This window comes from Pipra filicauda, unplaced genomic scaffold (genome assembly GCF_003945595.2).
Source record: "Pipra filicauda isolate LSUMZ 115617 unplaced genomic scaffold, ASM394559v2 scaffold555_size307855_pilon, whole genome shotgun sequence".
NCBI lineage: Eukaryota > Metazoa > Chordata > Aves > Passeriformes > Pipridae > Pipra > Pipra filicauda.
The window spans coordinates 26304-43647 of record NW_024104704.1 but is presented as its reverse complement, the minus strand read 5'-3'; the positions used below and the strand labels follow the sequence as shown (position 1 = coordinate 43647).

At 41.9% G+C, this 17344-nt stretch overlaps 2 protein-coding genes and 1 long non-coding RNA gene across 7 annotated transcripts in view; 1 reads left to right on the top strand and 2 right to left on the bottom strand.

Annotated features, from left to right (window-relative positions):
* Positions 1–4021, bottom strand: part of SLC26A5 (solute carrier family 26 member 5) — a 36059-nt gene extending 32038 nt beyond the window's left edge. Inside the window, exons 1-2 of one of the 3 annotated variants that reach the window (XM_039387337.1) lie at positions 3887–4020; positions 2986–3077 (exon numbers count right to left, since the gene is read on the bottom strand). The gene's annotated coding sequence lies outside the window, so the exon portion shown is untranslated. Of the gene's footprint in view, positions 1–2985; positions 3078–3886 lie in introns of all 3 variants that reach the window. The other 2 variants (XM_027741771.2, XM_039387338.1) reach the window with 2 other exon arrangements.
* LOC113998760 lies at positions 3550–9390 on the top strand. 3 transcript variants are annotated; one of them, XR_003544595.2, is made up of 3 exons: positions 3550–3941; positions 5196–5272; positions 9305–9390. It is a non-coding gene; the product is annotated as an uncharacterized LOC113998760 (long non-coding RNA). The 3 variants fall into 3 exon arrangements; XR_005565840.1 differs by having other exon boundaries at positions 9325–9389; XR_005565839.1 differs by lacking the exon at positions 9305–9390 and adding an exon at positions 7926–9191.
* A 994-nt stretch (positions 9391–10384) lies between these two features.
* Positions 10385–17344, bottom strand: part of LOC113998756 (reelin) — a 32877-nt gene continuing 25917 nt past the window's right edge. Inside the window, exons 20-21 of the mRNA XM_027741764.2 lie at positions 15695–15700; positions 10385–11518 (exon numbers count right to left, since the gene is read on the bottom strand). Of these exons, the coding sequence (XP_027597565.1) occupies positions 11422–11518; positions 15695–15700 (103 nt within the window). The 3' untranslated portion in view covers positions 10385–11421. The remainder of the gene's footprint in view (positions 11519–15694; positions 15701–17344) is intronic.

Below are 17344 nucleotides of genomic sequence, written 5' to 3'. Positions count from 1 at the left end.
TAATTGAGCTTAATTGATCTGGCCCTACTAGACTGAACTCCAACAAGGACATTTTAAACAAACACCACAATCTTTTATTTGCATTGAAAAATTCTGTCTGTGCTTTAGAATCATAGAATGACTTGATTTGGAAGGGACCTTAAAGATTATCCAGTTCTAACCCCTCTGCCATGGGCAAGGAGATCTTCCACTAGACCAGGTTGCACAAAGCCCCATCTGACCTTGGATGAGAGGTTAGTTATGAGAGTATTTTTGAGGAGTTCTCAAAAGTACCATCCCTGCCTCAGAACCTGATTTCCATAAAATAAATGAAAATGTGCAATTTGACCTTAGATCTAGCCCAGTCTATGTGTCAGAATCTCAGGTTTTCAATTAATAGATTATAATCTATTAATTAGCTAAAAAAAACCCCAGTAACTCTCAGCAACACAAGAACACAAACAACACTGGATATACAAAATGGTATGCAACAGCCAAAGCAGAGCAGTAAAACTCGATCCACCACTTGTGCAAAACTGGGAAGTTTTCAGTGAAGGCTAGAGAAAAAGATTCCACCCAGGTAGTAAAAATACAGATTCACTGTAAAAAACCTCCAAGAAGGCAATCACACTATTGTTTGTCACATGGGAGGTCTTCCACAAAATAATAGAAATACATAATGCAAGTCTTTGACAACACTACTCCAAATTTCTGCATAGGCCAGTGATTCATGTGTACTCTTACAACCATAAATAAAATCTAAATCCTATAAAGGCAACTGACTTACAAAACTCATTTGACTGCCTGCACAAACTTACAGCCATATCTTCAGATCCAGGGAAATACCTGATATTGTCTCTTTGTCTATAGCTTTCTCACTACCTGGGCACATGGAAAATAACTACAAGATCTGCACTTCACTGCTGCTTATACTCCTGAGCAGCAAAAAGCTACAGATAACTAGTTATAAAATAACAGCAATGGCACATCTTGTAGCCATATTAGAAAAACAATCAAGAAGGACTATCTGGAGATAGGATCTAGCAAGACAACATTCTGCTGGCTGACAGATCTAGGGAAAGAAACTCATCAGAATAAGGCAGGTGTTTAATTCATTAAACTTAACTGGGAACTCAATAGGCTAATTAGAACTCGAGGGTTTTAGCTTCAGCATGGTCGTCTTCTGCTAAAAGCTGCAAATCTACCAAATGATCCAGACAGAAAAACACATCACTCAGAAAATGAGTTCTTATGGAAAAATTATATCAGTGATAGAATAGAAAAAAAATAGCAGTCAGCAGTTCATCAGATACAGACCAAGAGAGGCAGCAGAGCTCAAAGGACTCTGTGCTTCTCTGGGCAATTCACTGGCTGCACAGAAGCCTTGGTCACATTTACACAGGCTGCAGTTACAGCCCAAATAAATAGTAGTTTAAGACAATAATGGTCTGCCTATACTACAATAATAGAGCGATAAACACATGTTCAGTTCTTTATCAAGTTGATAGCAAAAGAACAACTGTACTGCAGCCATGTGCTAGACCTGTGCCTCAGTACTGCATGATTTTAGCATCACATTAAATAATAACCAACTGTCCATGTGGTTTTGGAATATTTAAGTTCTAAAAGCATCGCATTCTGGTGGACAGACTACTGTACCTATGAAAAACTGATTCAAACAACAGTAATGGACTAGAAATTACAAACAAAAGGCAAGACTCAGTGGCTGTTTAGTGCTTCAAGTTTTAAGAGCTGATGGCTGAACCCAACAGAGCATTTCAGTAAGCACTCAGCTTAGAAAACAGGGCTCAGTTTGTGGCAGAGGCTAAAAATGTCACCATTTTCTAGGCCTCTCACCTGGTTCATGTTCAGTCATCTTCACTTTTTTTAATTATATCAGCCTTTAAAAAAACTGTTACCCTGCCCAGAGTTTCTACAGTATAAATTAAAAGCCATATCAGCCCCATACAGATTACTCAAACAGAGAAAATACAGTTTAGTGATCAGAATCCAGGCGTGGAAGTAGCAGCAGGGTTTTTTTCTTACTGGACTAAGGGCTTTCCTTCAGTGAAATCTAACTCCAGATATAACCCAATATTGTCCCAACTCCCCTCACAAATATACTTTTAAATGTCATGAAGCTTTCAGCACGAGACTGCTGAATCAATTATCCTCAAGCCTGTAGAAGGAGGTAAATGCTATTGCAAATGAATATGCTTTATCAGCTACCAACAGCAGCTTTGCATGTGTGAAACTCCATCTCTCCCTATACCTTTTCCACATCCTATTTCAGGGATGTTTCACAAATACAGTGCAAGACAACTGATAAAACACTTCGGAAATACTGCTAAATGCAGAACTGGAATGTCTATTGTGTCTTAGGAAGGCTTAGCACTGCCATAAACCAAGTATTTTGAAGTGTGATTACTACCCCTTGAGGAAGGTAAGAGCTGATCCCCACAGGGTTAGTTCAGTGCAAGTCACCTGCATGTGCTTGCTTCTGAAACTGTACAGTAATTACCTTAGTTTTTCTATTTCTACAGTGGTTCATAAAGCACCATCTTACTTATGAAAATTCTGTAATATAAATCAAGACACCTGTTAACCCAAAATACCTTTTACTGCACATGTAGTAAAAGACATTTTAAATGTCTGTTTGTAGATTTTAGTCTTCCTTTGTGAAACCTTCAGGCAAAAAAATTCCAGTGCCCACACCCTTGCTGTCAGTCATTCACATCCAATGCTGTACAATTGTGTTACTGAAATAGATGTGAAAAATTATGAATGTATATTCTGCTGAATCATGAGCAGAAATAATTGCAGTAATCTAATGTTTTTTCCTTTTCCTTACTACTGGACTACCTCTAAATGCTTGCAGCTGCCTGGCTTATCTGAAATTTCAACGCATCCTGAGAACAGCTTTCAACCATATTTCAATATTCAGACAATTCAAAGTTTTGCAATAGCAGCATGGGCATGAACACAGCAGATTTTAAGCCTACTTACTTTTCTGGCTGGCTTTTCCTAGTTGCCTTCACTGATCCCTTGTAAGGAGTTCAAAGTGTTCCCACAGTTCGCGAACCAGAACTTGAAAAACACTGACATAGGGAAAGGCAAAATCTTGTTCTGTGACTGAAAACTGGAGGCGCAGGAGGCGGGCCGGGGGTGGGGGGAGTGTGATGGAGGGAATAGTTCAATCGAGGTTTGATAAAGGTTTTGAAGATCTTTGGGTTGAAGCTGGTGCAATAAAGTGCAAAGCAGTTATTTCTTGTTATTACAAGACTTCTCGGGAGAGTCGTCGCTCCGATCCAAAGCGACAGCCCGCAGCGCGAAGCCGGAGGGTCGCGGCCACCCCACGAGGAAATGACTGATCTCTCAACCTCCCCCTGGTTTCCTCTTTGGTGCTCCGCGTGTTCTACAGTTACAGCGGCGCGGGAGCTGCCCGGGAGCCCCCGCGCTGAGGGGGCGCGGATCGGCCCGGGCTGCCCCGGCGCCCCTAACACCGCTCCCGGCGCCCCTGACACCGCTCCCGGCGCCCCTGACACCGCTCCCGGCGCCCCTGACACCGCTCTCGGCGCCCCTAACACCGCTCCCGGCGCCCCTTACACCGCTCCCGCCACCCGCGGGGCTCCGGCGGCTCCCGGGGCCGGCTGGGGTGAGGGGGCGAAAGGAGTGGGGACAAGACCCCCAGGCCACCCCCGCCCCGAGGTGACCGAGCTGGAGCCGCAGGCACTGGGACAGCCCGACGCTCCTCACGGTCCCTCAGCAGAGACCCGCTGAGGGGGAGACGGATCCGCTGAGGGGGAGACGGATCCGCTCATGGGGGAGTGAGACTCGCTCAGGGGGAGTGGGATCCCCTCAGGAGGGACCCCTCCACCACCGTCCCCGCACGCCGCGCTCCGCTCACCTCCCGGCGCCGCCTCTCTCCAGCCCGGCTCCTCCAGCTGCCGCTCGGCTCCAAGGTGAGGAGCCCAGGGGTGCAGGCGGGCACCGGCCTCCACCTCCTCCCGCCCCGCGGCCGCGGGCGCACCTGGGACTCGTAGTCCCCCCTGCAGCCCCCGCCGGGCGCGTCCCCGCCGCGGCCTACGAGTCCCAGGGTGCCGCGGGGCCGTGCGCGCTCCCGGCGGCGCGGCCTGCGCGGGCGCTGCTCCGCCCGCTCCCCCGGTGTCTTCGGCGGTGTCATCCCCGGGCCCTCTTTGGGGCGTGGAGTCGTAGAATCAAAATTGGAAGAGACCTTTATGATCATCAAGTCCACCCAGCACCACCTCTGTAACCAGTAAACCACTAATCCGTGTCACCCAGCACGAGATCCAGACAGCTCTTGAACACCTCCAGGGATAGTGACTCCACCACATCCCTGGGCAGCCTATTCCAATGCCTGCCCACCCTTACAGTGACAATTTTTTTTCTAATACCTAATTTGAATCTCCCCTGTCTCAGCTTAAGGCCGTTTCCTTTGGTCCTCTCACTGCAGCCATAGTGGAAGAGACCGGCCCCCACTTTACCACAACCTCCTTTCGGGGAGTTGTAGGTTCCCCCTGAGCCTCCTGGAGATTAAACAACCCCAGCTCTCTCAGCTGCTCTCCATAACAGATGTTCCTAAACCTTTCATGAGCCTTGTTGCCCTTTACTGGACACGCTCCAGCACCTCAATGTCCTTTTTAAAATGAGGGGCCCTGAACCAAACACAGCACTTGACGTGCAGCCTTACCAGTGCTGAGTACAGGGGAATGATTGATGATCACTGCCTGCTCCTGCTGGCCACACTGTTATTGATACAGGCCAAGGTGCAAATGGCCTCCTTGGTCACCTAGATGCACTGCTGGCTCATGTACAGCCACTGTCAACCAGCATCCCCAAGTCCCTTTCCAGCAAACAGCTCTTGAGCCACTCCTCTCCCAGCCTGTAGTGCTGCATGGGGTTGCTGCGACTCAAGTGCAGGACCTGGCCCTTCGCCTTACTGAACCTCAGATAGGTGCAGACATGCATGAAATATATAGTATAAATATAATTTGTTTGTGATTTTAGTATAAAAGTACACCTGGGAAGTATGGGGTGGGCTCTGGCTGTCAGTGAGCAATGTGCAGGACATGACTTGTTTGGTTTTGTGTGGGTGTGGTGCTGAGGTGCACTGTGGTGCTTGTTGTATTTTAAAGAGGGGGTTTGTTTATCCAAAATAGGCTGTAACAGAAAGGCATTTTAATGAACAATTTCAGAGTGAGATGTTACAAAATCCTGCATACATCAGACGTCACATGGAATGATATTGGATGCTATTGTTGTACAGAACTGGGTAAGTGGAGATCCTTTGGGAAAAAATCTTTTTTGATTCATAGTTATTTATCCACAATCTATTTTTTTCTAAACTTGGACATCTGTAGCTTGTGTTAGAATGCAGGTGTAATCAACTTATGAAGGTGTGGCCTCACCACTGAGGTACAGAAATTCTGAAATGCTTTATTGCCAGTAAAACATATATTGCAGTAACATACCACCGACAGACTTGTTTATACACCCTGCACAAAAAGGAGGGAGAGGAGAAAGCCTGAAACAAACATGGGAATAGCAGATTTCCTGCTGGAAAAATCCATGCAGGTATAAATAATTTTGAATGCTCCAGTAATCCACACTGAGGATTATGTTACACTAATTGTGTCAATGGTCGCATTTAAACACAGGCTGGTTTTATTTTCTTGTGTGCATTTTAGCATGACGCACTTGAAGGTTCATAGTTCTTTTTATTGCTTCTTTCCAGCATTGTCTAAAATAGTAAAAGATGCTGCGGTTCTTCAGCTGTGAGAGAAGGGCAGGGATTAATATGGTGCTGAACTCAGTAGCAACAAGTTGAAAAGAAGATTTTTGGTCAAAACAAGAAAAGGGAGGGAAAGTTAATACAGAATAAATGATCTGGACAATTGAAGTGACTAAAAACACTCCTGTGGAGGATAATTGTGGAATGTTAAAGGCCCACGCACGCCACTGGAGCTGTGTGATGACAGAGGGCTCAGTGTGAGCTTTGAGGGCTCATCTGGCTCACAGGGAATGGAGCAGCAGGAGCCACTGCTCTCTAGCAGTGTAAGGAAAGCTGTGAGGTGCTGCCAAAGGCCAGATCCAGCGCTCAGGGCTGCTTAGAGCTCCAGTGTTGGGCTGTTTAGTTCTCACCTTCCCCCAACAGCCACTGACAGCGACTGTGGACAGGGGAGATGGCTGAGGGGCTGAGGAGTGCGGAGACTTCTGACGTTCCTGGTTGTGTCATTGGTGTACACATCCCATATGGAACATCCCAAATTAGTAAACTGGGTCAGATTGGCTTCATCAACTGGGTCATTCATTGTGTCCTAACTACATTCATAGTTCTTCTAAGAATGAGACAACTTCCTAAGGCAGAAAAAACCCTGTATATATTTGACCATGGAGTCTTACACAGGTCCTAGGACAGGCAAACAAGTTGAATTAGTAAAGTTGCAGTGAACATCTCCATATGAAGTGAAACATGTTTGGATTTACAGGGATTTGCCCACTGATTTCAGTGGCAGTAGGCTTGGTTCTCAAAGTGCTGCTGTTAATTAGTTACTGCCCACATCCCGTACAGGCACATTAGTCATGTCAAGCTTTGTTATTGTCCATAATAACACAGTTATTCTAGCAGAGGCCCGAGCATTAGTACACTTTCCTGTTTGCCATGCAAAATTCCTTGAAAGTGTCTGAACTCAAACAATTTTAAGATATTCCTTGAGAAGGGTGAGATTTTTAATCAGCTAAGCTGGGTGTCCATTTGTGAGCGTAAACCAGTTGAATGGCTTTGCACCTGCTGTTTCTAGCCCACTTAGAGCTCTAGGGAATCAGCAGAGGGCTGGAGTGTATCTGCATGGTCAGTGTGCATGGAAAGAGAGACCTGAGGGTATCAGCAATATCATCTTAGTGCAGAAGTAGCCCTGACACCTGTGACTACCCAGTACCTCCCAGAGTTCTGCCTTTGGCCCAGAGGCAATTAGAGAAACAGCCAAGACCTCTGAAAGAGCGTCTTTGCCACTAACTTCCATAGATCTCCCCGAGCAGCAGAGCTCAAAAGCACAATCACATCCTCTTCTTTTTTAAAAAAGAAGCTTACAAAACTTGCTTTCTTTTACAAGAAATACAGATTCAAACTATGAACCCAGCATTTATCAGCATATTCCATTACAGTAAAGTATTTCTCCATTCCTGGAATAGTGTTTTTACTGGGCCCCACCTTGCTGCATGCCAGATAAAACTTTCCCCATGAGGCTCTGTGGAATTAGCCACACACAGGCCTAAGTCCTTAGACTTACTGCCAGCTCAGTCCCTTGAGCTGAACCAAAATAACGTGGGGAAGAAAAAGCAACAGGCAGAAAACAGCGGTAACAGAGGAGAACACTAGGCTGTTCGTCCACTTGTCACCTGTATGTATGCTGGCAGCCTCATACCTCATGGTCTTTTCTTCCAGCAGCAGATCCACCATCTGTAAGTGGTGGGTGCTCTGTCTGCTCCTGCAGAGGTGTACTGCAAGTGGTTGCATGGCCTCAGCTGCTCCTGATTGCTAACAGCCCTTGAAGAGCTCTTTAGGGACATGCTTAACATAGGCAAGTCCTTTTGCTGACCTCATTCGGTTCTGAGGCTCCCTCACCAGCTCAGGATGAAGGCAGCTCCCCTCAACAGCTGGCTTGTTCCTATTCCTCCAGTGTTGAGTTATGTTTAGTTAAACTGCACTACGGAGCTGAACTGAGGAGGGTTTATCTGGGGCCTCATAACGGCTTCCTGCTTGGATAATAACCAAACCCCACTGCCCACTGGATAAATGATGAGGTGTTGCTGTTGCAGCATTTTCACCCAATAACATTTACCCTGAAGAGTTAGCAAATAAATAAAACACAGATCCATGTTTATGGCTGTTGTCATGTCTCTTTCCGAATGTTTTTCCTTTCTAGACTAAACAACTCTCTCTACTTGGAAGCTCATGGGTTCAAGGGCCTTGTTTCTGCTGCTGTACTCTGCAGTCTCTCCAGTTTGTTTACATCTGTATTTAAACGAAGAGCTCAACAGCTGACAACTGTCTACTTTACAGTAGTGGCAGCCGTATTTATATTTACTGTGTTTTACCATAAACATTTCTACTTATGCAATGCAAAATGGCATTTTTAAAAACCGCTTTATGCTGTTGGTTCTCCTTCTATAGTTTTGTTGCCTAATCTGATATTTACCCAGTTTGTGTGCTGATACTTTGCTCTTTGACAATGTCTTGTCATTGAGTGCATTTGCTGTGTTATTTAATTTCTACCCATTTCTCTAAATCATCCAGTTCATGTAAAGCCTGATTTGGTCCTTCAGAAATACTCCTCCTTATCATCTTTGGCTGAAGCAAGCTAAAGAGAAAAATATTTAGGCAATATTATGAGAACTTCGGGTTTTGGTTATTCCAGGAACTCCAGTGGGTCAGAGCTTCATTTTCATGTATTTTTATTTAATTTCTCTTATGGTCTCCTTATTCTACTGGAACATGGATTAGTGAGCTGCTGGGAGAAATGAGGAAAACTATAAGGCACACTAAAAGTACTAAAAGTCAATTTCCATATGCCTGCCAAAGTTTTACACCAGTAGATAAGCTTATTAGTACATTTTATAGCAGTGCCACTGTTTTATTGCCATTGATTAGGTGTTGTGTCACCCTTGATATTTTAATAACTATTTAATGTCAGATGACTCATTGTTTTCAGTCATATGTGAGGAAAAATCGAAGAAGCACATTTACTGAGAATACTGTATGTGTATGCTACAGGGGGTGTTGTAGGAATGGAAAAAGTGTATGAAAGAACTTCCTGGAATCTGGAAAGGGCAAATGACAATATCACTTGTGAATCTACCAGCGAGGAAGAGAAAAGCTGGTGCAGAGTTTGTAGTGAGTTTGGGTGAAATGCCTCGTGGGATTCCACTATAGTCATGATTACATACATTATTCAAAGGAAATAAATACAACTGTGAAAGCAGCTTCTCTGATTATGCTGGTCTCTTGCCTGGTAAGAGAAGTCAGGTGAAGTGTCTCATTGTATCTAAAGTCTTTAAAATAAATTAATTCCCTGGCAACACACTAGCTGCACATGCATTTTAGATTGAACTATCACCCTTCTATTGACATATTAGAACAAATAAAATTATCTTAAAAAATAGGAGTGTTTCGATCTTGCATTTTTGTTTGTTCAATGGGCAAAACTCTTATTACAATATTTTAAAACCACTTGCTCAAACATTAAGCTATTATATTCTTTAATAACCTCATGGTTTTTTTTCTTCCTGCTATTTCACTGAATAGATCCTTTATCTCTCTTCAAGGATTGAAAGCACACAGATGGTTCTCCAGAACAGTACAGTGAGTTTGCAGCTGCAGGAGGCTAGACTGTTACAGTAAGTTTCCAGGTCAGCCAAAGGTCTGTCACATAATTTTGACCAAGCCAAGGTGTTGACTAGTTGGTCACTGAATGACCTCCATTTTTTCTGGTACCTGTGATCAAAAGGCTCTTAAAAATGAAATGTGTTCTAGGTGGCTTAATATAAATGTGTAACAAACACCATTATTGTTTGGACCACTGTGGTGCCTTAAGCAGATAAACATGATGTAAGAGCATAGCAGGTATGATGAGGAAGTGACAAGCTCAGGGAACTGGGATTGTTTATCCTGAAGAAAAGGAGTTTCATGGGGGTCCTTATTGGTCTCTACAACTACCTGAAAAGAGGTTGTAGTGAGATCTGTCTCTTCTCCCAAGTAGGGAACTGTAGAACAAGAAGAAATGGCCTCAAAATGTGACAGGTGAGGTTTAGATTGGATATTAGGAAAAATTTCGTCACTGAAAGGGTTGTCAAGCATGGCACAGGCTGTCCAGTAAAGTGGTGGAATCACCATCCCTGGAGGTATTTAAAGGCCATGTAGATGTGGTGCTTGGGGACATGGTTTAGTGGTAGTCTTGGCAGTGCTGGGTTAACAGTTCAACTCAGTGTTAAAGGTCTTTTCCAAACCTTAACGAGTTTATGATTCTAACAATTGGCAGGTTTGGCTGTTTGGAGCCAGGTTCCTTATGTGCTGTACTCTAGTCTCAGAGCTTGGAAACAGTGGTTTACACACTGCGTTTTGGAGCAGATAAAGTTGCAGTGTGTATTGGTCTGTGGTCCCATTTTGTTCCTTGCACCAGGACCAGTTCCAAGGACCATGCTATGCCCACAGGTGGGACTAGGAAGATCTCTTGGTTTGTGTTATTTGCAAAGTGCTGTTAAGTGTGTTGTACTAAATATTAAAAATTGTCATTTATGTTTGCTTTAGAATCTAAGTATGGAGTGGAAGAATTTGGTTTAGGATTTCATGTAAAGCTCACATGGCTTGAAAAATCTAACATCAGAATTCTTTGTTGACATTGTCTTTATTGAAGCATGGATCTTTAGGTTGGTTCACCATAAAGTGAAGCATTTTATTTATGATAATAGACAGGGCTATAGGGGCATTATAACGTTGCTGGTGTAGATACAACTTTATCAGAAGATACAAACATGACCCGCAATAGAAACAAACACCAAAGAGAATACAATGGAACGTTCACTGTTTACAAATCACTTCATTACTACAGACACCAAATGGCAGTTACTGTAAGTAAATCAGTTGCAGAGAACTGACTACATTTAGACAGGGAATTGGGAAATTCTTTTTGGGGCTTAATCCACAACTCCTTAGTAGAAAAAAGTTTAATGTCAAGCATTCTTTTTTTATCCACAAAACAATGCTAACCAACAGACATCAAAGAATAAGACCAAAGGATATCAACGCCTTTACAACTACTCTTGCAATTACCTTCCGGATTAGGTACTTTGATGATTTTTTAAAATACATTTTTTAAGAAGGTAAATAGCCCAAAAATCAGCAGCAAAAATATTACAACAACAAAACAAGTAAATACAGTGCCAATGTGTCATGTTGTAGAAGAGAATACAAAGAGGACAAACAATGATAACTTAATCATATAAAATGACACAGAGCTGAAATACAGTGCACATAAATACCTATGTGACAAAGGATGTTAAATTCTGTACTTAGTATGTAGGTTTTTATAAACATAAAATCTGAAAAGTCTTTGTGCTTAAACTTTTTTTCCTGTTAAACAGAATTAGTTGCTTACTTCCAATACTGCCACTGTAACTGATATTACAACAGATCACAATTTTCACAGACACATCAACATTAAAACATTTACCTATGAGAAAATAAGTCACTTCTCATTAGTTCACAGTGCGAAAAAGTGGTGTACACTCTGTCTTGAGAAAGGCTTTCAGTTATTCATCAAGCCAGCTGCAGAAAAGTCCTGATACCAGACGCAGTGCTAGATTTAAAGAATGGAAAGCAACACATCACATGTTGGGAGGAAAAAAAATAAATTTCTCGTTTCTTCATGGATATCGTCTAAGTGACCTTCGTCTTCTGTTGTAGAAATGCCTGAGCCCATGTTGCCGTGAAAAATTCATCATGTAATTTTGTTTGCGAGTGCTGTTGAAATCAAAGGGTGGAGGAAGAGAAGAGCGTCACACATTAAAATATGTACTTTAAATTCTTTTGGAGCAGTGAGCTAGTGGGACTGATTCTTCTTTGTCCTTGCATGACCTTTCAAGCCTGTGCAAACTGGTGTGAAGCACACCCTTTGTATATTTGCAAGGTACCAGGCAATTGAGAATCTGTCCCACTTTGCTTTCATTTACAATTCATTATCTTAGGGAAAGGTTAAGAGCTTTCAGCTGATGCAAACTTGTGCTGCCTAGGGCCAGATTCACTAAAGCTGTGTGCACACTTCACAGAATTTATCTCCAGTGGTTTTGTACTCCAGTCATCCTTCTGCCTTTAATGATTAACTGCTTTATCTTGAGAACAGAAGAAAAGCTTTACTCCACTTCATTATCTTCTACTTTTACCAAATAGGAAGTGAAGTACAACACTTTTATGCAGATTCATATTTCCCTCCCCTATGTACCCTCTTCCAAAATTAAAGGAAGATCTGAGAACTAAGCGTCATCATGTCTGGGAGGAGACCAGGCAAGAGAGACAGCCTGTCTGCAGCCTAATTCAGGGAAGACCTACCTGGAGGACAAGGCCCATCCCAGCTAATGTAGGTTTCTACTTCTCCCACTGAGGGAAGAAGGAATCATGAGAGGGCAGATCTGTGAAGTGAAAGCCTGCAGTCAACAAATCTCCCATTTGTGGGTGCAAGGCATGTTTTCACATGTGAGTTTTGTCTGTGAGTAAGAAGTAAATATTCGTAATGTAATCAGTCATTCTTTCCTCCCTAGTGCATAAATTTATTTCTAGTGAATGTGGCCCTTAGGAAAAAGGAGTAATTGTATGTTTTGCAAAATACAAGGCCATCCTCCAGATAGCTTTTGCTGTAGTATGCTAATTTAATCTAAAACAATCTAACAAAATTACAACTTTTCAGCAGCTAATCTTGAACACAAGTGATTTAACTGAATAACAGTTGTCATAGCAAAATCTAGATTATAAACCCCTAAGCAAATCCAAGTCACTTCCTGACTAGTCTTCCAAGGCTTTGCAATTTTTAATCTTTGTATTATTTTTTGCCACTGGAACGTACATACAAAAATGAAACTGTCACAGCTCCTGGTGACAATGAAGGCAAACAGATCTACACTTGGCACAACTTTTGGCACTCTCACAGTAAGGCAGAGCTCTAGAGCGTTTGGCAACTGAGAGAGGGGTTAATGTTTGAAGTTGACTTGTCCTGACTTTCACCTAACTTCAGGTAAAAAGGAAAGGTTTGTGCTGATTTCTAAGACTTTTTTTGAGAAGGTGTCAGTGGTGAGTTTATATAATTTTAATGCCACTTGGTAGATCCAGTGCAAAGCAGCATTGAAGATCAGTCTTCATTCTGTTCCTTTAGTGATCTCAGTGGAACACCACCCTCACTCCAAGGCCAAGCAACTCACTGAGGAAGACAGGAGTGAAATCATGACCCCAAACCTGCTCCTGAAAGTGGCTGCCATTGGTCATGAGGCTTGAAGAAGGTCTTAATTTTGCCTTCTCTTTAATTCCCACTGCCTGGGAAGTGGGTGGTTAGTTAGAAACAGGGCCTTCAAGGCCACATCCAACCTCTCAGGAAAAGATCCTAACCGTGGAGTGAGGATGGAGCACCTCTCTGCAGCCAAAATGCAGGAGATAGGCCCGGGAGAAAGCACAGCGCAACTCTGAGCAGCTTCGATCTCAGTACATGGGACCAAACAGAGCCTGTCAAAGTGTTTGGCTGAAAAAATTGCCGTTTCTGGACCTGGTTAATTTAGGAGTGAGCTTGGCTGTGAGAGCCTCAGCTTGGGCAAGACTTGCACAGCTGGGGCATGTGCTGAGCTGCAGTTCTCGGCCCAGGAGCCTTCACATATCCCCATCTCTATCCTGCCTTTGGTCTGCTCATGTTCAGCAACAGCTCAGCAGAGATTTTCAGGACTGGTTTTGGACAATGCTAGGTGCATCTGGCCTCCACTTCAAATGACTAACCCTTTCGAATCTGGCCTTAAACTTATGGTGAGGATGTTTAAAATAATGAACAGAGGAAAAAAAAAAAAAAGGAAAGAAAAAGAGAGAATTGAGAAAAGGAACAAATGGTTACCTAATAACTTAAAAGATATTTATTTTTTTATGTATATAATTTTGTTCTGCTATAAGATGATCAAGACATTAGAAAGAACATATAGTTATGTCTTACACTGACTACCAGAGCAATGCAGTGTGTGAAAAATAAGAGAAATCTAAATTCTCAGGAGCTAAATGCTTAATTTTTTTTTTACTTGCAGTGACATAGTTCATACTTGTCCTCACTGATGTCTGAGGCAGACTTTCCAGCTACTAGTTGGATGCCACAGAAAAATTTCATGCCTGCTACAGAAATAGCATGATTTTCACTCTTGCCATGGGTAAATATGTACACCCTCTGCATTAAAGTATAGTATTCTATTGCACCACAAAATCAGAGTAGGTCTATGTTTTTTATTTTTCTGAATGAATTTTATATATTGGTAGGAGACAAGCACTATATGAGAGAGATCAAGTGCTTTATAAAATCACAAGAATAGCTATACAATATAGTCTGTAGAAGTACTTATGCATTTCTTGCCTTTGGTGAATGTAAAAACGCTTTCAATACTATTAGTACTAAATTTAATTTGTATTATCACAGACTGATAAAAAGTTTTACCATACTTTTGCTGTTGTTTTCCTGTTTGGAGCACCCAAAATGTGCTGGGCAGCATCAAGTTACATTAGGAATATATCTCCCCTTCCATAATGGAGGTTCTGGAGGGAACTTTTGTTCAGATATCAGTGGCAACTTGAAGGCTGCTTTGCGAGTGTGTAATAGACTGGTCAGCATCTGCTGAGCCTTCTGCCTTTTCTGTGCATTCACTGAACCATTAGTCAATCAGAAAAGTTCAGATCCAAAGCTATCTGTATATTGCTGATGGAACACACAGCAAAAAGAAATTAATAGGAGCAACTGCTGTATAATCTGTTTGACAGTTTTGAGTGCACTATTAAAATATACATGGAAGATAATTTTTGTGGGAAACCCTAAATATTTTTCCAGTGAAGTCACTGGAGTTGTGCTAGTTGTATGAAAGCAATATGCAGCCAATACAGAAGAACAAAACCAGAACTGTCTAGGGCATATTCAATACATACCAACAATAAAGCAATTTATGAGAAGGAGTCTCTCTGGATCTTTAGTTTTTAATAGAGCATTCTGTTTATTGCTTGTTTCCTAAAGCACAGTTTGAACTACAAATTTGCAATTTCAAGTTTATGAAAATGGAACATAACCAAATGGAATGCAAAATATGTGGTGCATAACCTGGTATATACTAATGTCATTCATTATTTCTGTGTTTTTAATTGACAGGGTGCAACAGGAATGAAATGGAAACAAAAATATTTGAATAATAAAACAAAACAGGAACAAAACTTCAGAACACAACAAAAGCATGCCCCTCAGGACTAGGCCTGGAGTAAATTTTGAGACTGAATTAGAAATGCTTTGTTAGGAGGGTACTAAAAGGAGAAAAGTGCTGTGCTCTGACTGAAGTCCTGATGGCTCAATCAGTCAGCCATCTTTGGCTTTGGTGAGGTTAACATTTGAACCCAGAGCTCAGTAACTATGCTGGTTAGTGGTATCTATTACCTGCACCAGCACAAAGCAGCTGAGTTACATGAAACAGAAAAATTACCTGGGAGACACTGGCTCTGTGTTTAAGGGGCATGCGTGGCTATGACCAACATACCCTGTCTGGCTTGGCTTCACCTCTGCGGTCAGTAATTACAGGAAAAAGTGTGATTTGCCCCTTGGTCACCCAAGCAACACTCTGGGTGCCCCCCATTGGCAGGTCTCAATGTACCCTGTCAGAAGCAGAGGAAGGAGAAGTCCTTCCCACCACAGCCTTAGTGAAATTACCACTGAGGTAGGGCATGAACTGCTTAACAGTTCCTGCTAAATTTGACTTTCCCCCATGCTCACTGAGGAAGTGCTGCAGGATCAGGGCCCTCAAGAGCTATGTGGCACATGTCAGAGAGTACAAATGATTTTTCACCAACCCATCAATGAAAAAACTTTGTGAAAGAGCTATAACTGTAACAGAAACATACATTTGGTACTGGTTCAGGGAAAGTACTTACCTTATTCTAGTGTAAAACCAATGACAGCAAACAATGAAATACAACACAAGTTAGAAAATGCCTTTCAATGCATGCAGCACTGTGATTAGTCATAAAACCCTGATGAGGTTTAGAGGCAATATAGGACTTTTCGTCTCTTTTGAAAATAAAAATTGAACAAATTATTTCCTGATATTTCAAATCAATGTTTATATTTTTATATAAAATTCAGCATGCACTTTTTAGAAACATAATAGAAATGTCATAGAAGCACAAACCACGTCATATTAAATTTGGCATAAATGTTGTGAATATTCAGATAGCTATCTAATGTTTGAACTATTTATGTTCTTTTTTGTAAATATGCCAATACTTTAATTTAAATGCATTTTTCAAATCATTGCTTTCTACTAAAAAAAAAATGAAGCAGATGAAAATGCTTTTCCACATGAGCAGTTGTTGTTAGAGGTAGAATATATAATTTGTATTTTAATGTTGCAAAATAAGGATAAACATTCTTTGTACCAAATGCAACATAAGCTCTCACTAAATCATTTGTGCCAAAAACATGAGAATATCTTGACAATGAAGAGCATGGAGTGATGGCTATGGAGAGATTCATTCTGTTATCTCACAGTTAACCATAAAATAGTAAGTGGGGACAATATTTCTTGCATTCCTTGCACATCTTAAATTCCTTTGCATCACATAACAAGTTTTGAGGTGCAAAGAAAGCAACATCAGACCCTTAGTGTTCAGCTTATCATTATCCTTTATTTTCAATACCTTTGACCAGAATTAAGTTCATGACATGTCTATAAGGGCCTGCCCTATACATAAAAAAATGGCAGTTCTGTAATGTACATGCAAAGAAGTGCGAGGTGTTTGTGCAGTGGACAGGCTGAGAGCTGTGCTTCCAGAGAAAAACAGTGTGCAAAAGAAATGCAGAGCTGGATGTGGGCTCTTCTTAGGGTCGAAGAACGGGGGCACAGAAAACCACTCTTTGTTAAGCCTGGGATAAAATAAATTTTTATCCTAAGAAGAGCCACATGGAACATGGTGAGAGTTGTGCCCAAAGCTTTCTTTACAAATGGAGGGGAAAAGCGCTGCACTAATGAGGAAAAATCAACGCTAGCTTTAAAAGGGACTGGATAACTTGACAACTTATATCCTCTCCCCACTACAGGACAGACATCAACAGTGGTTAAGCTGGCAAGATCAATTTAATGTATAACACAGGTATTGGGTTTCACCTGTTTGAAAGAGGTGCTCAATTTGAGCACCATTTGCAGCTGCATCACAGTCTTAATGATACTGCTTTTTAATGAGTGATTCGAATAGTTCGCTCAAAAGTGGAATGATTTTAAGTAACATACAAAAGTATCCATCTTTGGCCTTTCTTATCACTGCCAGGTATTTTGCATGCGTGTATAATCTGCAGGTTAATTTTTTCTCCCCCAGCAAGCTACCTTGGGAGCAAAAAGGAAATAAAGAAATGGCATCTTGAAAATGTTTACTGGTGAGAGGATGGTGGCCCTGGACTCAGAAAACAATTGAACTGAACAAAGTGTCATGACCCTGGCTGTGCATCAGCTGTAAGCTATATCTGCACTACAGCTTGACAGCTGGGCCTGTGACAGAATTAATTTCAAATCTTTGGATTGCTGAGAA